General features: G+C 37.6%; 1 protein-coding gene across 3 annotated transcripts in view; it reads left to right on the forward strand.

Annotated features, from left to right (window-relative positions):
- Positions 1 to 21,337, forward strand: part of IL1RAP (interleukin 1 receptor accessory protein) — a 379,294-nt gene extending 357,957 nt beyond the window's left edge. For 2 of the 3 annotated variants that reach the window (XM_077290301.1, XM_077290302.1), the window contains exon 11: positions 18,235 to 21,337. In XM_077290301.1, the coding sequence (XP_077146416.1) occupies positions 18,235 to 18,959 (725 nt within the window). In that variant the 3' untranslated portion in view covers positions 18,960 to 21,337. Of the gene's footprint in view, positions 1 to 363; positions 8,537 to 18,234 lie in introns of those variants that run through there. The other variant, XM_077290303.1, reaches the window with a different exon arrangement.
- Positions 21,338 to 22,284: the final 947 nt, after the last annotated feature.

Below are 22,284 nucleotides of genomic sequence, written 5' to 3' on the forward strand. Positions count from 1 at the left end.
TATTGAATATATGTCTAGCAGTTTAGGAAACTGTCTAGACTCTCAAGTGGTTAGACTGTGGTTAGGAAAATTGAAAAGAAACGATTAGACTTCAACAAAGTATTTTTAATCTTCATTAAGGTAAAATTAATTGTGTTCCAACTATGAACACTTTGCTAATTAGTTACACTTTTATTACGGTCCTTTCTTCTTGACACTTAAAATAATGTCAAATTACAAATTAAATCTTTATAGATAAGATTGTTTTCAAGATCTGGAGCCCTTAGATTCCCTTCTGCACGTTGTGAATTAGAAATTCTGATGTGTAGCAAGGATCAGTATCAAATGTTCCATTTCTTTAACATGTCACCTTTCTTTTCCCAGTCGTTACAGACGAAACACTGAGCTTCATTAAGAAAAGCCGACGTCTGCTTGTTGTGATTAGCCCCAGTTATGTCCACCAAGGTACACAGGCCCTCTTGGAGCTGAAGGCTGGCTTGGAGAACATGGCTTCCCAGGGCAACATCCGTCTTGTCTTAGTTAAATATAAGTCTATAAAGAATAGAGAAAAAGTGAAGGAGCTAAAACTAGCCCAATCAGTACTTAGTGTTATCAAGTGGAAAGGAGAAAAATCAAAGTATCCTGGTGGTAGATTTTGGAAACAACTTCATGTGGCGCTGCCTGTTAAGAAAACCTCTTCAAATAAAAATAGATTCCAAATGGTTCCTCTAAATCTGGAATTTGGTGCAGAATGTGGCAAAAATACACCTACTAAAAGCCATAAGTAGTAAATTTGAGGCTCTGAGACCAAAACGACATCAAACTGGGTCTTTGGAATAAAAAATCAATTACATTTGTGAAATTATAGAGATACTGTCTGGCATATATCATGAACGTTTCATTCATGAACATATAATTTTAAAATATCTAACATAGAACTGAAGGCTGTTTGCAGGTAACATATATATTAGTAAAGGAGGCCTAAGATCATTACTGCCCAAGAATTGGAAGTGAAGCGTGAGGACGCGAATAGAGATTCTGATTGTATAGTGATGACAGGAGGGAACTCGGGACAAGACATGGAATGAAACCAAGTGGTTCTATCTCTTAAGGTTGTATAAATACAAAGTAGGTAACATCGGTAATTCATGAAGTATACTTCCAAAGCTTCACTTCAGTAAGATGCCTCTGATTATATGTTCGTACCAAGCAAAATAATTGGATTCAAATACTCAGGGAATTTAGAATTAAAAATGTATGTCGTTCCAAAATGCTATTTTTATAAGAAGCCAGTGATCTTGCAATCCATACCACAATTCTGTAGTGGTTGTAAATATGTATTGATTCCATCACCCTTCATTCTAAAAATCATAATATTATTTTTCCATGATAAAAATCACACAAACACGTATAACAGGGAGAGTACAAGACCACCAACACATTTCAAACTCTCCAATTTTCACTCATATCTCGTTGTCTTGCTCAGCCCGATGGCTAAAATAGTCATTATACTGTACTCAAAATAAAGATGTAAAGTGACAGAAGCCAAACCAATAGAGTGAACCATTACGGATACCAAACACACAATAGATAAGCTTAAACACAACAAACTCCACTAAAGGGAGGATAGAAACAAAAACAAATGCTAAAAAAAACACGTAGTTCTGTGTAAATTGGAGTTGTTCTGCTCCTCCTGTGATTTGTGAGGGTCTCCTATGGGCACTCTGCTTCCTTCCGCATTCAACGTATATACTGATAGGTCAATTAAACATTGGGCCTAATATGTGTGAGATATGGAAATGTGATTTTATGTCTCATTCGGGTGTACATGCTGTGTACTTTGACACAGTATGTTGGATAAACATATGAAATGTGAAAAAAAAAAACCCTTTGGTGCCTTACTACATATGTTTGGAGTTCTATCTCCCCATTCACTCCTGTAGAGTTTAATATGGGGAAATAACTGACAGCTCCTATAGGCACCATATGTATTTTGATTATGTTAGATGCCATATTTTAGCCTATTGGGCTGAGATTTAGTGCGGATGTACAGTAACTAAACTTCATGTATTAAAACTAATATTGTTCTTCAAAGTTCACGTGGTACTGCTGTGTAAAGTGCGTTCTCTAAAAATAGTGTTTCAGTAAGAATTGTGAGCTGAAGAGATGAGCTATAACTACTAAGTAGAATAAAAAGTGAGTGAAAAGGTCCGGAAGGTTTGAGAGCTGTAGGAATAAGTGAGAGTTTGCCATTGGTAAATGTATCTATGATTTTTCCATGGTTTTTTATTACAATTCTCCACTTCTGACATAATGTCTGATAGCTCTAGTTATATTTTGCTATCTTAAGTAGAAAAAAAGCTTTATAAGCTAGATATTGCAATTCTCTGTCCACTTTGTAGGTACCGCAGATAATTTTGCCATGATTAGAAAGTGTCCAAATACTATTATTAATATAGCAGTGGAGGTAATTGCTGAGCGGACATATCTTATACCATGCAGCGTGTTAGGAATTTTTTAGTGATCCGTATGTAAAGATTTGGAGTTCTAAGATCACATGTTTTGAAAATCGATTTCACCAAAGAATGAAGATAATTTTTATACAAGCACCAGTTATATATATATTCTCAGCAAAATAGATGTGTATGACATGACTGTCACACGTCATAAATGAATGAAAGTCTATCAGGTCATGGCTGGAATTTGATTCCATCTCTCTGGCTTTAAGGACTGGTCTGATTGACATGTCTTGGACAACCAATTTAAAGAGAACCTGTCATGTGAAGAAACACTATTAATCTGCGGGTTGATTTGGAGGTAAATAGTGTTCTGAGGCTGTGCTGCTGCGACACTGAATGCCCTGCTACCGGGAGATGATGTTTATTCCTCCCATCAGCCTCAGGCTTTCATTCATAGAGACTTGACTCCAGTCACTGCTCAGTACATAATGAGCGGCAGCTGGTACAGACTGACAGCCAGCTCTACAGTGCATCAGTGCAGAGCTGGCTGTCAGTCAGTGCTGGGGGCGTGGTGTCATCCGCTGCTCAACATGTACTGAGCGGTGACTGAATCTGCGATGGCCCCCTTTCTAAGTGAAAACCCAAGGCAGCCAGGAGAAATAAAGTTCATTACCTCCCAGCAGCTGGGCTTTCAATGTGGTGGCTGCACAGCTTCAAAATGCTATTAATCTGCATATTAACCTCATGTATGCAGGTTTATAAAAAAAAAATTTAAACGATGGGTTTATTTTAAACTAAATCTTGGGCTCTGTTCACATCTGCATAGGAGTCTCCATTGAAGATTCGTATATAACTAAACAAAAGAAAGTAACACATCATGGACTACTAATACACATCCAAATATTATAAGGTGAAATCTTTTTTGACACGCAAATATGTTGATTGTGCGAAAGCATCCTCACATGTTAAAAACACTTAAAGACAACCTAATGACATCAGTCAATAAAAGCTGTGTTTAAAGTACACAACCTGTACCATATTACAGGCAGCCACTGCAATTGTTTTATTTTTATATGCTTTTAAGTGATTTTAACAAGTTTGGATTTTTTTTTTATCGGCTGCATCAGAGTAGACGCAGATCGAAGAGGGCTCCTGTGCAAGAACAGTATATGAGCCTTTTTTAGTCCAATCATAATGTGCACTTTTATATGTTTGTCACAGAAGTTCCATGCTATTTTAGAGGTAAAAGTGGGCCCCCTTACTTCTTGGGCCCTTAGCACCAATGGTATGCCCCCAAGCAAACCGAACAGCTCACCACTACTGCACCATTAATATTCCAGGTGCTCAACAGCCTGAGCAGGCATTAAGATAAATCCAACTGAAGGAAAAGCCTTGCACGCCTGTCCTGCAGGATACATTTTTGTTTCTTTGTTCAAAATCCACGTGCATTGACAACAGTAAAAGTATGTGAACAACCGGTGCATTTCTAAATAAATTCCTTAATCATACCTTAGTCGGACAGTGCTTAGCTCAAAGTGATATCTATGTCACAAGAGATGTGTATATATATATATATATATATATATATATATATATATATATATATATATATATATATATATATATATACCAGCTGCGCTCTTCAGAGTTAGCGTTGGCCAAGTGGGATCTCTGATCCTCTCGTGCTGAATAAAGAGTAGGAAATTCTGATGAGTGCTGCTGGCATACATCTGCTTCAGCTGTAATATATAATGTGTTGTTTTCTTCTGTTTAGGTGTATCATTCTCTTGGTCACACATCAGTAGGCCCTCTACATTTATTCCGCGGTGTCGACTCTTTATGTAGTAGTTCCATCGCACATTCTAACACATGCCAAGACATTTAGTGCGGCTTCGCTAAAGTTCGAGTTACTATGGCAGAAGCACAGTGAACAGTCATGGAATCAGTCAGGCACTGCAGATATTTAAAGCTTTAAAGGAGTTGTTGGTCCATAGTATTTGATGACCAGTCTACAGGATAGGTCAACAGTAGCAGAGGTGAGGATCCAGCACCTGGTGCTCTCACCAGTCAGCTGTTTTATGCTCTGTGGCTGAATGTGAACACTTTGAATGGAGCTAATTGCAGCTCTGTTCAAAGTGTAGTGCCACTTCCAGATACTGCAGTACACCGTGTTGCATGCTACACTTTGGAGTTGAGGTCCCAAGTTTTTACATTCGGCCACTACCAGAGCATAAAACAACTGATCAGTAGGGGACTGGGTGTCAAAATCCCACTGATCTGCTATTGATGACTTATTCTATACACTGTGTTCCAAATTATTATGCACAAAGAGTTTAGGAGTGATAAGGTTAGAATTTTTTTGTTTGTCATTTAAACTCATTGATGGTGATGTGTGTCAGGGCTCTTTATATCACTGAAAGCAATTGCAGATACCTGTGCAAATTAGTTTGGCAGGTGTGTCCAAATAAAGGCAAGGCTACTTAAGAAGGCTGTTCCACATTATTAAGCAGCCTACATTTTTTGCCAAAATGGGAAAGAAAAAGGATGTGTCGGCTGCTGAGAAGCAACAAATTGTGGAGTATTTAGGTCAAGGCATGACTACAATCAACATTGCCAAGACACTTCATCGTGATCATCGCACAATCAAGAAGTATGTAGCTGATTCCCAGCACACACGTGTGCGTGCTGATAAGGAAAAATTGAGGACTCTTTCCAACAGGCAATTGCGTAAGGTTAAAAGAGCAGCTGCAAAAATGCCTTGTCATAGCAGCAGACAAGTTTTTGAAGCTGCTGGTGCCTCCAACGTCCCCAGAACAACAAGATGCAGGGTCCTTCAGAGGTTTGCAGCTGTGCGTAAGCCATCCTGTCCACCACCTCTATCCACTGCACACAAGCAGAAACGGCTCCAGTGGGCCAAATGATACATGAAGACTGACTTCCAAACTGTTTTGTTCACCGATGAGTGCCGTGCAACTCTCGATGGTCCAGATGGATGGAGTGGAGGATGGCTGGTTGATGGACACCCCATGAAAACACGGCTAAGGCGCCAACAAGGAGGAGGTGGAGTAATGTTTTGGGCTGGAATCATGGGGGAGAGATTGTCGGCCCTTTATGATCCCTGAAGGGGTAAAGATGAACTCCATAATCTATGTGGAGTTTCTAAAACAACACTTCCTGCCATGGTTCAAGAGGAAGAACCGTGCTTTCCGCAGTAAGATCATTTTCATGCATGATAATTCACCGTCTCATGCTGCAAAAAACACATCTGCATCTCTGGCTGCTATGGGCATAAAAGAGGACAAACTTATGGTGTGGCCACCATCTTCCCCCGACCTCAACCCCATTGAGAACCTCTGGAGCATCATCAAAAGGAGTGTCTATGATGGCGGGAGGCAGCTCACATCTAAGCAACAGCTCTGGGAGGGTATTCTGTCCACATGCAAAACAAATGAAGCAGAAACCATCCAAAAACTGACACATTCAATGGACGAGAGAGTTCAGAAGCTTCTTTCGAACAAAGGGTCCTATGTGCAAATGTAACATCACCTAGAATAAAGTTTTCACTTGAAAACTGTTTGATTTCATTTTGTAATAAGCTGATAATGTTTAACTTCACAATTGACCATTTTGTTGTTCAAAATAAAAAAAAAAGGTTGAAAACTCTGCTGTGCATAATAATTTGGAACATGCTTTTTGAGTGTTTATTTTTTTTTTTAAAGATTCTGTTTTCATAGGCAGTTTGTTCCAAAACATTGCAATTATACTAGAATAGTAGATGACTGGAAAATAACAATGACTGCAATTCAGATAGGTAATTTAGATAAAATATGAGGAAATATTATTTGCATAATAATTTGGAACACTGTAGATAAATCATCATATTCCTATGCTTGGACAACCCCTTTAAAGAGAGAAACCTGAATGTGGCTCATATGTTTACCGTTCTTATAATAGTTTTTATTATGAGATTATGAAAGCACAAAACATTATTTTTTGCTTAAGTTGCTCATTTATACAGTATTGGCCCCAATTCATCGTTCCCTTTGCGTCTGTTTTTAGTTCAGTTTTGTGTTCTGCACCCTTTTTTTACCCAATTCATTATTCCATTTGAGCCTTTTAGTCTATTTTATATGTGGCCGCCTGTTTTTTCTTTTTTACGCAATGTGGGCAGATTTTAGTCATTTCAAATGTTTCCACCTGATTCATCAATTGCAACGTTTTAAAAAGTCGCCAATTTTGCTGCAGCTTCACATAAGTTCCTCTTGTACTTTTAAGTACGTCAGCATTTTTGTTTATAATTTTCAATTTTCGAAATATTCGCTTTCTGTCCTGTTCAAGACCATATTTGATTTTCCCCCAAATTCATGAATTGTACTCGCCATTTTGAAGAAATTGGCCCAAAAAAACAACAATTAATACTAAAAGACAAAAAAAATAAAAATCGGGGCCTATGTGTTTTGAAACAATACATATATGCACTTTCTTCATTATAATAGAACTAAAAAAACATAACACCTCAACATTAATCATTATTGTTTTAAAAAATGTCTTTGTATTGCACTGTAAAAGGAATTTGTCATCATGTAAAAAGCTCCCCTGAATTACTGTATGGTATTAATAGATAAAAAAAAAAAAAAAAAAACATTTAGGCTATGTTAACACGTTGCGTTTTTGCTGCAGTTGTCTTCTTTAGTCAAGACTTGGCAGTAAAGAAACTGCTTATATAAAGCAGGTTTTACTGCATTTTTTTCTCTATTTTTATTGTCTCTTCAGCATGCTTATAAATTTTAATGTCCCCAACAAAAACATAATGCAACTTCCTTAGGTTTTTGCACCAAAAACGCAGCAAAATCCGATACCTGCGTTTTTTGCAGTTTTTTTTGCACTTAGGCTATGTGCACACGTTGCGAATTGGTGTGCAGATTTTTCCGCACTGTTTTTGCAAAATCTTCAGGTAAACCGCACTGTGGATTACCCGCGGATTTGCCCCGGATTTACCACAATTTTTTGTGTGGATTCCACCTGCAGATTCCTATTGAGGAGCAGGTGTGAACCGCTGCGGAATCCACACAAAGAATTGACATGCTGTGGAAAAAAACACCGCTGCGTTTCCGCGCCTTTTTTTTCCGCAGCATGTGCACTGTTGCAGATCCGCAGCGTCAAATCTGCTGCGGATCCACAGCAAAATCCGCAACGAGTGCACATAGCCTAACTCGTTGCTTTCTGTGGCTGAAATAATGCTGAAAGATGTGACATGCTGCAGTTTTCAAAAAAGCAGCAGTTTTCCAAATCAGTCAGGAAGAAAAAACAATATGTGAGCATGAGATTTCTAAACTCTTATAGCTTTTGCTCGTACTGTAAAATGCAGCTTAAAATTTGTATTAACAAAATGCAACGTGTGAACATAGCCTAAATATTTGTGTTTCTTATCTGTCTTCTCCCAATAAACATATAAACATTTTGTAGAAGGTGGGTTTTCATATATTTTTTCATTTGACTAGTTCAGGAAGAGTTTTCATGGTGTGAATTTCTCTTATGGATGCCAGTATACTTTTAAGAGCTACTAGCTCCACACGTTTGACCAGCAGCTACTCTACTTCACTCCTCCATTCACATGAACACATGACTGAGCACATGAGAGTACATGTGGCTTATCTCCTGTAGGAACAAAGGATCAGTCACAGTCCAATGTTCCAGATACTTTTTCCTCCAGCATCTGCCATGTGGGGAGAGTTGGGGTAATCCCATACGTACGAGAGAGTAGGTCGGTCCAGCAGGTTCTGCCAACAATCCTCTAATTTGTATAGGCATCCTAATTGTAGTAATATTTAGGTGGTGTACTCATCCCATTACTTGTTTGGTGGCCATAATGGGGATCTTTACAGGCTTCAGGACTTGTGAAGTGTCTCAGTACATAAATGTTCCTTACAAATCTGCATAATACTTGCTTGAACGAGTCATTTCCTTATTGTTTTCTGCATCATTGTTACATTACTTTTATCCATCATCATCTTTATTTTGTAATTTTTTTCTGTCAGTGCCTTTTGTTGTACATTGTATTGTGATAATAAATAAATGCATTTTTTATATGTTTTGGATTTTGTTTGTGCTTCATTTTATGTAATCATCATCACAATACTAATACTAATCATTCCTGTTTCCATGGAGCGTTTGAAGGGAATGTGTCTTCAGAAAATGACTTTTTGTTTAAAATGGGGTTTTTGTCTTTACATTTTGCCAATATTCTACTTTTGTTAAAGCTGTGAAGCACAAACTACTTACATTTGTAGCTTTTCACCACGGTAGATATGACATAGTCGCAACTTGAAATTATTTTTATTGTTCCTGAAAAGTGCAGTTGCTTTATGTGGTAAAATAGTTGTCATCTACAGAGGATTTAAAAAAAGTCTACACCCAGTTTTTTGTCATGTAACAAATTTTTACCAGGAAGAATCATTTCAGAACTTTTTCCACCTTTAATGTCACCTATAATGCTAGCAAATCCATTGAAATAATTTCTAGGGTGAAATAAAAAGTAACAAAACTAAAATGTGATTTTAATTATAGGAAGAGGTGCAGCAATAGATTGAGAGTTTTTTTTACAGCATTTCTGCTGAAATGTGCATTTTGCCATGATTCACACAGAAAAAGTGTACTAAGCTATAACACTTTTTCTATGGGCTAGTGCACACGACCGATTTTCTCGTACAAATGCAATCCATGGTTTTCACAGATAGCAGTCATACATGGGATATTCTATGGGGCTGTGCACATGTCCTATTGGTTTTCCTCGGACCGAGTGGCCAGTGGAAAAAAATCTGAGACATATCTGATTTTCATCCAAGTGTCAGATGAAAGTTGGCAGGACAAGGCTTTTTTTTCCTCCACGTCCAAAAAAAACTGACACCACTCCGTCCAAAGTCTAGTCAGAATAATCAGACCAATTTTCTCAGACGTGGAGACAACAGTCACATAAACCTACCCTAACATGGACTAAAAACACATGGAAGCAAATAAAAACGGCATGCACTCAAATGAATGGGTAGCTTGTTACAAACAGATTTGTAGTATTTCTGGAATGGATTTTGATGGGGAATTCATGCCAAAAATGCATCAAAAAACTTTTGGAATATACCCTAAATCAATGGCAATTATAATAAAGCCAGTCAAATAGTGCTATGACGTAATTTTGCCCAGATTAATATACTCATACAGCTAGTGCTGCTCAGCGACTTTGGATGCCATAACCATAAAACAACTGACGTTTCTTGGTGCCTCTGTTACATTGCGGCGCTTTACAAGTGAATGGGGTCGCATTGTGACACCTACACTATTATGACAACGACAATCAAGTCACAAAAATTCTAATTCAGTAAGATTTTTAGCGACTTGCTTGTTACTGCCAAAGTCGCATTGTAGCCCTAGCTTAAAATTTACTAATGCCACCAAAAGATGTATGACAATGGTGAAGGGTCTGAGTGCAATTCTTTGCTTGACTTGAAAACGGCTGTTAAATGGATTTTAACACAAACAAAAGTTCATTTTATTCACTAGATCTTGGAATAAACATAAGTTCCATAGCTGGATGTGATTAAAACAAATGTTCCTGTGCTGAGATAATATTATAAATGTGCCTCTACTGTGTACTGTGTAATGCCTGTGTTTGACTGTACAGGAACATGGTCTGATCGTACCACATCTCCTGGGCAGGGGAGGAAGTATACAGACAGGACAGCGCGAGATCACAGCTAATTCTGTGAGGTAAAACATTGTTTAAAAACAGGCAGTGAAATGTTTTACCTCACAATAAGAATCAGCTGCAATCCCATGCTGTCCTGTCTGTATACTCTATTTTGCTTCTTCCCCTGCCCAGGAGATGTGGTATGATAAGACCATGTTGCTGCACAGTCAGACACAGCCATTACACAGTACATAGTAGGGACACATTTGTAAGATTATCTCAGCACAGGAACATTTTATTTAATCGCTTCCTATTGTAGATCTTATTTTCTTTACAAGATCTAGTGAATGGAATGAACTTTTGTTCGTGGGAAAACCCCTTTAATGCATTGGTTCTCATGTAACCTGGCAAAGCTTGACTTGTTGTGCTAAAAAGTTAGTTATCATAACTCATGGTTGTAATTGCCATCAAATGTGTTTCATAGAAATACTGACGTGTACGGAATTAGTAGTTATCCTTATTGTGTGTAATAAGTTTAATGAATTTAGATCTCTATGAAGAACAATGTTTTTACAAAACAAATCTCATTAAAATCACTTTAGTGATGAACAGGAATGATCATACTTTTATCATTTTAATTCTATCCTTATTTGTGTATAATTTTTGCCCAAAGTAACTAGTAGTATGGGGACAAAATGGAGAGCACAATAATAATCCTTCTTACAACCAGAATAATCCTAGGGAATATTTTTCAATGAGCATGTGAAGAGGTGATGTTTGACCTTGGAAAGAATGGAGGATGACTTCTTCGAAGCCTGTGCTGTTGTCACTTTAATAACCAGAACAATTATTTAAATTTATATTTTGGGGGATCACAGGGCAACCCAGTACTTTTCTTCTTGATGAATGTGTCCTGGGATAATTCTCAAGACTGTAGCATATTACCATGTGGCTGAGTGAGTAGACACGGGGCTATGTTGTATATGACAATCTGAACAGATATGGGGCATATCACCTGGATCAAGTATTAGAAGCTGCGCCAAATTCAATAGAGTTGATTATATATCCATGTAAGAACCAGAGACTACATGCTTATAGACCTACTTACCGGTACTTGTTTGCTAACATACTTCAATAATGCATTTATTCTTTCCACAAAATACTTTGGATTTTCAGACTACTTTGCAAAACTTAGCAGCAAGATTTTTTTTTTCATGTAAGTCCAATCATAAAGAATCAATTTCAATTTCAGTTTAAGAAGACTGTCAGGAGAATACGTTATCTTATGTGCCACAATGAATTTAAATCAAGATTGGAGATTAGAGTACAATGAAGCAGAATTAACTCCGGAAAACCCAAACCAAACCAGTCCCATTTGGCAGACGTTATTGAATATGCATATTCACATCAATATTCTGTGAGAGGGAAACAATTAGTCAGTAAGAGGCAATGAATAAGATTAATGATGTCCCTGCCTTACACTTTATTACTGCTACACCATAAAATTATATATTACATAATGGGCTTCTATACGTTCAAACTGCCTTATGTTCACCCAAAGGAAATCCTTCTATTATAGATCTTTTATGGACTCTTAGCCATAGCGAAGTTTACCAGCGTGTCCACAAAACGTCACCATGACAGCTTTCAAGTAGTGGTTCATGCAATCCAATTTCCTTATGTCTGGCACTGGGAGATCTGTCACCGATAAAATGTGTAAGATTTGCAGAGAAGTTTCTTAATAAGTCTTAATATATCCCCGGAATATTCAAGAGATGCAATATCGCATTCCACTACCTTCCGTCAGCTAGTAGCACTGTCTTGATACCATTTGCTAAATTAATTTCCAGTTTTCTCTGCACATTGTATTTTTTTCTTGTTTGTTTTTAATGTATGGGTTTGTATTTAGTTGTTTTTTTTTTTACATGCACATGTAGTAACTTCTATGAAATGTTGTTACGGTAGTTTGCCTGCAAATTATTCTCATCTTTATAAATGAATTGGTAGTTTAAGGCCAGTCCTTATTGTGATAGTAGAAGTAATAGCTAATTTATAGGGAATGCAGCCATTCTACTTATGAATATGAAACGTAAAGCTGCAGGATTAATATTATATAATATATGGATGCACATGCACACATGCCTAATATGTCCTTATATACACTTGATGGAAAATTAATCTATTTAAAAATGTAAAATACATTGGAGTTCTTTTCTGTTTTACGAGCAATCCTTATTAATTTTTAATATATTTTAATATAAACTTTAATTATTTATAGTGCATTTAAAGCAGCAGTGGTCAATCTGGTAGGCTGTGGGGTCTCAAATGCAGACCCTAACACTGACAGGGTAGCATAGCATATTCAGTCAGAGTCTGTCCTCACGGCAATCCCTATAACAGAGGAGATAGCAAAGTAGCTCTTCTGTTTCTTCTAATTTGCCAAAACACGCACCATTGAATGCTGATGTGTGATATATATATATGTATATATATATATATATATATATATATATATATATATATATATATATATATATATATATACATACAGTACAGACCAAAAGTTTGGACGCACCTTCTCATTTAAAGATTTTTCGGTATTTTCATGACTATGAAAATTGGAAATTCACACTGATGGCATCAAAACTATGAATTAACACATGTGGAATTATATACTTAACAAAAAAGTGTGAAACTGAAAATATGTCTTATATTCTAGGTTCTTCAAAGTAGCCACCTTTTGCTTTGATGACTGCTTTGCACACTCTTGGCATTCTCTTGATGAGCTTCAAGAGGTAGTCACCGGAAATGGTTTTCACTTCACAAGTGTGCTCTGTCAGGTTTAATAAGTGGGATTTCTTGCCTTATAAATGGGGTTGGGACATCAGTTATGTTGTGCAGAAGTCTGGTGGATACCCAGCTGATAGTCCTAATGAATAGACTGTTAGCTGCTTTTTTATTGCCATAATACAAATTCTAAGTAAAGAAAAACAAGTGGCCATCATTACTTTAAGAAATGAAGGTCAGTCAGTCCGAAAAATTGGGAAAACTTTGAAAGTGTCCCCAAGTGCAGTTGCAAAAACCATCAAGCGCTACAAAGAAACTGTCTCACATGAGGACCGCCCCAGGAAAGGAAGACCAAGATTCACCTCTGCTTCTGAGGATAAGTTTATCCGAGTCACCAGCCTCAGAAATCGCAGGTTAACAGCAGCTCAGATTAGAGACCAGGTCAATGCCACACAGAGTTCTAACAGCAGACACATCTCTACAACAACTGTTAAGAGGAGACTTTGTGCAGCAGGTGTTCATGGTAAAATAGCTGCTAGGAAACCACTGCTAAGGACAGGCAACAATCAGAAGAGACTTGTTTGGGCTAAAGAACACAAGGAATGGACATTAGACCAGTGGAAATCTTTGCTTTGGTCTGATGAGTCCAAATTTGGTTCCAACCACCGTGTCTTTATGTGATGCAGAAAAGGTGAACAGATGGACTCTACATGCCTGGTTCCCACCGTGAAGCATGGGGGAGGAGGTGTGATGGCGTGGGGGTGCTTTGCTGGTGAGACTGTTGGGGATTTATTCAAAATTGAAGGCATACTGAACCAGCATGGCTACCACAGCATCTTGCAGCGGCATGCTATTTCATCCGGTTTGCGTTTAGTTGGACCATCATTTATTTTTGAACAGGACAATGACCCCAAACACACCTCCAGGCTGTGTAAGGGCTATTTGACCAAGAAGGAGAGTGATGGGGTTCTATGCCAGATGACCTGGCCTCCACAGTCACCAGACCTGAACCCAATTGAGATGGTTTGGGGTTAGCTGGACCACAGAGTGAAGGCAAAAGGGCCAAGGAGTGCTAAGCATCTCTGGGAACTCCTTCAAGATTGTTGGAAGACCATTCCCGGTGACTACCTCTTGAAGCTCATCAAGAGAATGCCAAGAGTGTGCAAAGCAGTCATCAAAGCAAAACGTGGCTACTTTGAAGAACCTGAAAGACATATTTTCAGTTGTTTCACACTTTTTTGTTCAGTATATAATTCCACATGTGTTAATTCATAGTTTTGATGCCTTCAATCTGAATTTACAATTTTCATAGTCCTGAAAATACAGAAAAATCTTTAAATGAGAAGGTGTGTCCAAACTTTTGCTCTGTACTGTATATTGTCACAGAAGGGAAGTTGTTCCCTCAAATTACATACATGTGTGGTGCAGAGATGGCATAGGTTGAGGAACTAAGCCTGCGCCATTGGCAGCACAGGCCAACAATAACCTATAGATGAGACCTTGCTGCAACCAGGGCTGTGGAATCGGTAAGCCAAACCTCCAACTCCTCAATTTCCCTGATTCTGACCCCACGTCACTGGTCACTGCTGAGCATGTACATAAAGTCCAGCACAGATTCATCTCCACTGAAAGCCAATATCCTTAAATCAGGAACAGAACAGACCTTTATAGGACATTTCATAACTTTCCCAAATTCTTATGAAAACATTTACTCAATTTATTACATATTTTAGGAGCTGGTCCATTTTATACTGACTCAACCAAAATGGACACCGACTCCACAGCACTGACTGCAACATTCGAAACCAGAGATACAATAACTCCAGTATCAGCCATTTAAACCCTTTGATGCTGATGTCAGTAGTTAAGAGGTTAGACAGACGGACTGTCACCATTCCCCCAACTTGTACTTTCTATATAATTTTGGTTGTCAGACCAGTCAGGGGCTTAGTGAGGCCCCAAGGTCTGCCATCTTTGTGAGATTGGGATTTATAGGATTTCCACCAGCATTATGCTGACCGGTATAATATATTACAAAAGAACTGCATTGTATTATGTGAGTGGGACAGTGATGGCACGGTCTAGTCCCCTTGCATGACATATGAATAGTTTAAAAATAAAACACAGTTGATATCACTTAAAACATTGCAAATCATATAATAAATCTGATGTATTATTTGTCCCACGCAAAATAAAATCTGTAAAAATAAACAAATTATCTGAAATATTAAAAATAAGAATTACAACCCATCCAACAAAATACCTGTTCTCATACAGCTATTTTGACAGAAAAATTGCCTTGTCATGTTTTCGTTATTTAAAAGGGGCTTTTTATAGTACAAATGTAATAAATCATAATCTTTTGGGAGTACAGCTTTTAGCGATCTATCAGTCCTACAGAATGTGAATATGTGTGTGTGATCACTGCTCTATTCATGGGGAGACTAAAGACAACTGTTCTAGTGATCTGTGAGGGTCACGAATGTACTACATTTATAATATGTACACAGACAAGGTGATAAATATGTTAGGTGTCACAATCTGTTAAAGGGAACCTGTCAGTTTGAAAATGCAGTCTAATCTGCAGGCAACATGTTCTAGAGCAGGGGAAGCTGAGCAGATTACTATATAGTTTATGTGAAAACATTTAATATAACCTGTGGTTTCACCATTTAAACCTTTGCTCTTTCTGGATTTTTGGTCCGGTGGGTGGGCCTATCAGTGACTGACAGCTGCTTTGTAAAAGAGTGCATAGAGAGAAAGCTGTCAGTCACTGATCGGAACGCCTACTGGACCCAAAACCTTAGAAAGACCAGCTGTTTACAACATGAAAACACAGGTTTTACTGAATCTTTTCTCACAAACTATATATCAATCTTCTCAGCTCCCCCTGATTTATAACATGGTGACTGCATTTTCATAATCACTGGTTCTCTTTAAGGAATTAAAGACAACTGAAAGGACTGCATTGCTCACAATGCTAATACATAGACTGTAAGATATGTTTCGTGTACCTATGTTTTCAATACAATGATTCCGAATGTTTTTTGGAAAGGTCGTCTCTGCTTTTGATTTAGCAGTTGGACAAACAGAGGACTTGACTCTTCATACTGTGATGCCCTTTGCTTTGTTGCAGTATTGCTTCAGAATGAACATTTTGTGCTTCAGTTTTATTACCGTTCCAGAGATAGACATAATGCACTGGAATATATTTGTTGATATACTGAATGAATGATTCCAATACTGGAGAAATTCATGAAATAACAGCCTAGCTATTGAGTTATATTTGTTTCTGATTGTCCCAGGCATTGTCTGCATCTTGTGTAGATAAAGATTATTTCCATTCAATGAAAAGTAATACAAATGAAATGTCTTTAGAAAGAATATCTGTAGACTCACAGGAGTATTATTCGTCATCACGACTGCTGGCATGCTTCATAGTGTTTGATGGTCATTCTAACGTAAAATGAATAAAAAGCTTTCTATGTTACTGACCTAGTGAGCCATGCAGGGCAATTGTGAGATAAACAGCCCGAACCCCAAGCCGTCTCATCTTATACTGATACATTGCAGCAAATCATTATGATAAATTCTTCGTGAAATGTTGAAATATAAACTATATTGAAAATTTGCACAACCAATCAAGCTTTGGGGTTACTTAGGAACATGAGTCACGTGACATTGAATTCATAATGTCGCATTGTGACATTGATCTAAAGATTTCTATGATGTTGCGTTGTGACCTGACATGACTGTGATGCAGAGTCACATATGTTACCAAATGTGTGTACGTGTAACAGCCGTGGTTTCATCTCTTTTTTTCCAGCAAAATCACATCTCTTAACATATTGTATTGTGTAGAAGTTTAAACAGTTGTGGAAAAAATTGTGGAAAGTCAGAATGTTTTAAAAAAATAGAAAAGAAATTGTATTAAATCAATATTTGATGTGACCACCCTTTGCCTTCAAAACAGCATCAATTCTTCTAGATACACTTGAACATAGTTTTTGGAGGAACTCTGTAGGGTGGTTGTTCCAAACATCTTGGAGAAATAATTATTGATCTTCTGTTCGTGTAGGGATACACAACGCTTTCTGTCTCTTAATGTAATCTCAGACAGACTCAGTGATGTTGGAATCCTGGCTCTTTAAGGACCATACCATTACTTTCATGACTCCTTTTTCTACTTTACTTTTCACTAAGTTCTTAATGACATTGCTTGTATGTTTGGGGTTGATGTCCTGTTGTCCTACATTTTGCAAATACCGTTTGCTGACATGCAGCCCTAAACTTGCAAGGAACCTCCACCAAGCTTTATTCTTGCCTGCAGACACTCCTTATATTCATGCTCACCAGTCCTGTGGGCCAACAAACTGCTTTCTGTACAGCCAAATGTTTTGCACGAGTCCAGAGCACATATTGCCATTTTTCTGTTTTCATGCACAGTTGAATTATGTGCACTAGTTTCCATGTTGAAGGTATTGCTTGTTTGCTACAATTATATATAAAAAAAACCTTCTGGTCAGACTTCTCTGAACAGTAGTTAGGTGTAGCTAGGTCTCACTGATTGTTGCCTGTTCTGAGCTGATGGCACTGCTGGACAAATTCCGATTTCGAAGGGGAGTATGATGTGTTTTTAACCTGTTGCACTAAGTTTTCTTGGCAGAGTACTATGTCTACGGTCTTCAACATTGCCAATTCTTGGTGTTCTCATTTCTCAGAAATACAGATGGATACTTATCCATCATGCAATACTATCACGGAGGCATCTGATTGGCTCCAAATTTATTCAGCAGCAGAACAACAACCTCAATCATACGGCCAATATAAAAAGGAACAATCTTCAGTGTAAAGAAGAGCAAGGAGTCCTAGAAATGTTGATATGTTCCCCATAAATCTCTTCTCTTATCAGAAGTCTGTTTGGGATTAACTACAAGTTCCTATATGTATCTAGAAGAATTTTTAATGTTGTTTTGAATGCAAAAGGTAGTCACACCAAATATTAAATTGATTTAGATTTCTCCTTTCGTTCATTTTTCATTTTGTTAATTGATAAAAATAAACTATTAACATTTTGGTTCTTGAAAGCATAAAACTTTTGCACAGTTATTGCTTTCCTTGAAGAATCCATGGTCCATCTATGGGTATCAAACATTTTCCTGCAAATTGACAAGTCTGTGATATAAGTGGTTGAAGTAAAATGCTAACATATTTCAATCTTATTTACTATGCTGTAAACGACTCTGGCTTTTTCTTATTTCTAACACTTTCTTTTTAAATCCTCTTCCATTTCATCTCCCCTGCCATGCTCCCTTTTATACTTCCTAGACACAGTGGAGGCCGTGTTTGAATTTATTCAGAGAAGTCGGAGAATGATTGTTGTGTTGAGTCCTGACTATTTGACAGATAAAAGCATTAGCATGCTGGAATTAAAGCTCGGTATAGTGTGTCATAATGCCGTATGCACCAGTCTTGTCATTGTGGAATATAAGCAACTCCATGGAACACACACCACTATTTCTAAGCTGAAGGAGAGTGTGCCCTTTGTGCGGTGGGATGGGGAAAGTTCCAGACGTAGCAGCTCCAGGTTTTGGAAGGCCTTAAGATTGGTATTGCCCTTGCGAAGTCTGAATACAAGATCAAGCTGGAATGAGAGCTGTTCTTCCCAGTCAGATATCAGTCTTGATCAGATTCAGAAGAAAAAGAGACGTTTAAAAGAAACATCATCCGCGCCTCCCCCTAAAACTAATGGCAATGACAGAAATGTGTCTGTAGGCACAGTAAAAGTTAAAAATGGGCCCAAGGGCGGAAAGGCCTGTCAGTGTTGTGTGACTTATTGTGATAGTGATAATAGACTTAGAAGTAAATGCAGAGCTGGAGAAAAGCCTAAATGGGAGACACATTTATGTAAACCTGTCACATATGGAAATAAAACTCGTTGGGTACAAAATGGCACAGTCCAGCAGCCCCCAGCGCCACCCCCCGTAGCTACTTTCAGCCTACAGCAGTATACAGATTTATCCAATAATAACAGCGATTTCTATGTCCTTTAATATAAAACATGAGTAAAACCTGATATTCATTATATGGATTGGAAAACAATGTAAAATGTGGACACCAAACAAATGAGACCTTCTGAATAAAAACCCTTAGTTCTTTCAAGAACTGGAGATTGAGGACGTACTAATGAACATATGAGAAAATCCTGAGCGGATTCTATAACAATAGACATCTTGAACTAAACCTTTTGAGTTCTTGTGTCATCATTTGGAATATTAAGTTTTTTCAGTTTGGGTATTTTAACTATAATTTATTACTTCACAGCCAAACAATGGACCACTGTGGACTTTTTCCTGCCATTATTATGTCTCTTCTGTCATCAAGTCACTGAAGAGACTTCTGTCTTCCGCCAAAGCATCCAATCTAATGTAAGATATAATAACATGATAAATAAATCTGCAAGCACTTGCCAACCTGTAATAGGAACTTGTAAAGGAAATAAATCAACTTCAGTGGTATCTTATCAACCTGGATGTAACATAATCTGTCATCAATATGAGTAAATGTAGCGGAAACTTTTACTGACTGATATATTTGGATGTTAAGTTCTATGATTACACATTTTTTTGCTAATACAAAACTTTCTCTCCATGATGTTCATAAGAGTCTTAACTTATTTTTGACGCCTCAGAAAATATCACTTACAGTATGTATGAGTATAACGGTGGTTATAGTAGAACATTTTTCAGTTTCATTGAATAGTTTTTGTGACCGATAGCTTCAGCAATTAGGAAATATCAAAAATATGCACATTATTTTTAAGCCCCTGAACAACATCTTTTTGGAACCTCATTCAGAGAATATATTGATGACTCACATTAAATTAATACTTTTTGTAACAACTGCATGCATGGTTTGGAAAATATGAGTTACAGTGGCAAGTAAACATTTGGGCACCTCTGCTCAAAATTACTGTTATTACAAATTGGTTAAGAAAGTTGAAGATTAAATTATCTCAAAGGGCTAAGGTTAACAATGACGCAGTGTCTTTGTAACTTAGGCAAAAATATATATTTTCATCTTTTACATTTTAAAAATTGCAAAAATGGGCCGATGTAAAAGTTTTGGCACCCTACATTGTTAGTATTCAGTAGCACCCCCTTTTGAAAGTATCACAGCTTGTAAACCATTTTTGTAGACATTCAAGAGCCTTTCAATTCTTGTTTGAGGGATTTTCATTCATTCTTTCTTGGAAAATTCTTCCAGTTCTGTGAGATTCCTGGGTCGTCTTGCATGCACTGCTATTTTGAGGTCTAGCCATAGATTTTCAATGATCACATCAGGGGACTGTAAGGGCCATTTTAAAACCTTCAGCTTAAGCCTTTTGAGGTAATCTGTCGTGGGTTTTGATGTATGCTTAGGATCATTATCCATTTGTAGAAGTCATCCTCTTTTCAACTTCAGCTTTTTTACAGATGGTGTTATGTTTGCATCAAGAATTTGTTGAAACTTCATTGAATCCATTCTACCCTCTACTCGTGAATTTTTCCCTGTGCCATTGGCTGCAGCACAACCCCAAAGCATAATTGATCATGCATGCTTAATGGTTACCGAGATGTTGTTTACATGAAATTCTGTTGCCCTTTTTTAGAACAGTGTACCACAACTCGAGAGTCTGTTAAATCTTTCTGAAGGTCTTTTGAAGTCAGGCAGGGGTTCTGATTTGTCTCTCGAGATCCTATGAGCAACTCTCACTGAAATTTTACTTGGTCTTCCAGACCTTATCTTGACCGCCACTATTCCTGTTAACTGCCGTTTCTTAATTAGATTTCGAACTGTGGAAAGGGCAACCTGAAAACGCTTTGTTTTCTTCTTGTAGCTTTCTCCTAATTTGTGGGCTTCCATAATTTTCACAGGGCTAGGCAGCTGCTTAGAAGAACCCATGGCTGCTGTTTTTTGGCACAAGTTAAGAGAAGGCTGGGTTTTTATAAATTTGGGAAATTTGCATCACCTAATTAGGGTCTGAAACCTTGGTCAAAGTTATCTGAGCATACAGATATCCAAGAGTGTCCAAACTTTTGCATCTGCCCATTTTGCTCTTTGTAATTTTTAACATGAAAAAAAAAATTAATGACACCTGTTGGGTAATATGGTGGCTCATCTTTGTACTACTTTATTCTATAGGCACCAATATAGGGGGTTGTTTCATTGGGGCAAACACTCTTTAACACTTATCTGCAAATGGAGTGTATAGTGTGTGGTGTGACTTTTTATTCCGAGTCATGTTGCAAGGCTCCTTAAAGGGTTAATCTTTACTTTTAAGATTGCTAACCCCTTTAGGTGGTACTAGAGTTCTAGTCCTCTTCCCCTCTGAAAATGATATTTGCTTACTTATGTTTCAAAGAATAAGGCATTCTGAAATCACTTAATAAAGTTGGAACGGGATTATTGATGATTATTTAATTCTCAAAAATGGCATGAGCGAACTATTACCGTAATTTACTTTTTGAAGTGCTTAAGGGGGTTGTCCGATGCATAAAATACTCTGTATAATATCTATTTATAAATCCCAACCATTTTTGTAATTTGCTTTATTTGTACATTTCCTACTGTTTCACTATACAGCTAATACCTATATCTGTTTATATTTTCACTTTACTCCCTGTGAAGTTTCATTTGAGAGGAGACTCAAACATAACATCATCATAAGAATTGCTCTGCAGCCAATTCCTTACCCCTTCTGTCACCATTTCTGAAATGGGTCATTTACCGAGGACAGCGATGTGGTCACTTACCACAGCTTATTTTAACACTGTCTTCTATAAGCTTACACCACCTATTAGCTTATTTGGTGGCAGAAATTCCTTTTCCAGTAAGCAATGCCACCTTCAACGAGGCCATGCCTTTTTGTCAGACATGGAGCTAAAGCTGTATAGAACACATAACAAATATGGTGTATGTCATGAAAGTCAATTTTTTGTGGAAATTACACCAGAATTCTGGCACATTTACTTGTTAAATATGCTCTACTGTCGTTGTGCTGAAAGTCGGGAGTGTCTCAAATGGGAAAACACCGTTAGGTTTCATTTTGTCATTGAAGATGGTTCAATCTGACAGTGTACCAGTTGGACCAGAAAAGTTGCACACGCTTGGTTTATTAAGATGTTCTACTCTAGTATTGGCCTTTTTCTCTGTAATCAGTATGCTGATTGTTGCATATGAAGGTTCACAGGAGATTTTCCAAATCACAGAGGAAAAGTATATAGCAGTGCTAATATCTGATCCAGCTTCAAGATGTGGCCAGGCATTAGGGAACACAAGTCGAATGCTTGGCTGCATAGCTAGAGCTATAACCAAGCGAAAAAGATAGAGCTCTAG

The sequence above is a fragment of the Ranitomeya variabilis genome, chromosome 2 (genome assembly GCF_051348905.1).
Source record: "Ranitomeya variabilis isolate aRanVar5 chromosome 2, aRanVar5.hap1, whole genome shotgun sequence".
Classification (NCBI taxonomy): Eukaryota; Metazoa; Chordata; class Amphibia; order Anura; family Dendrobatidae; genus Ranitomeya; species Ranitomeya variabilis.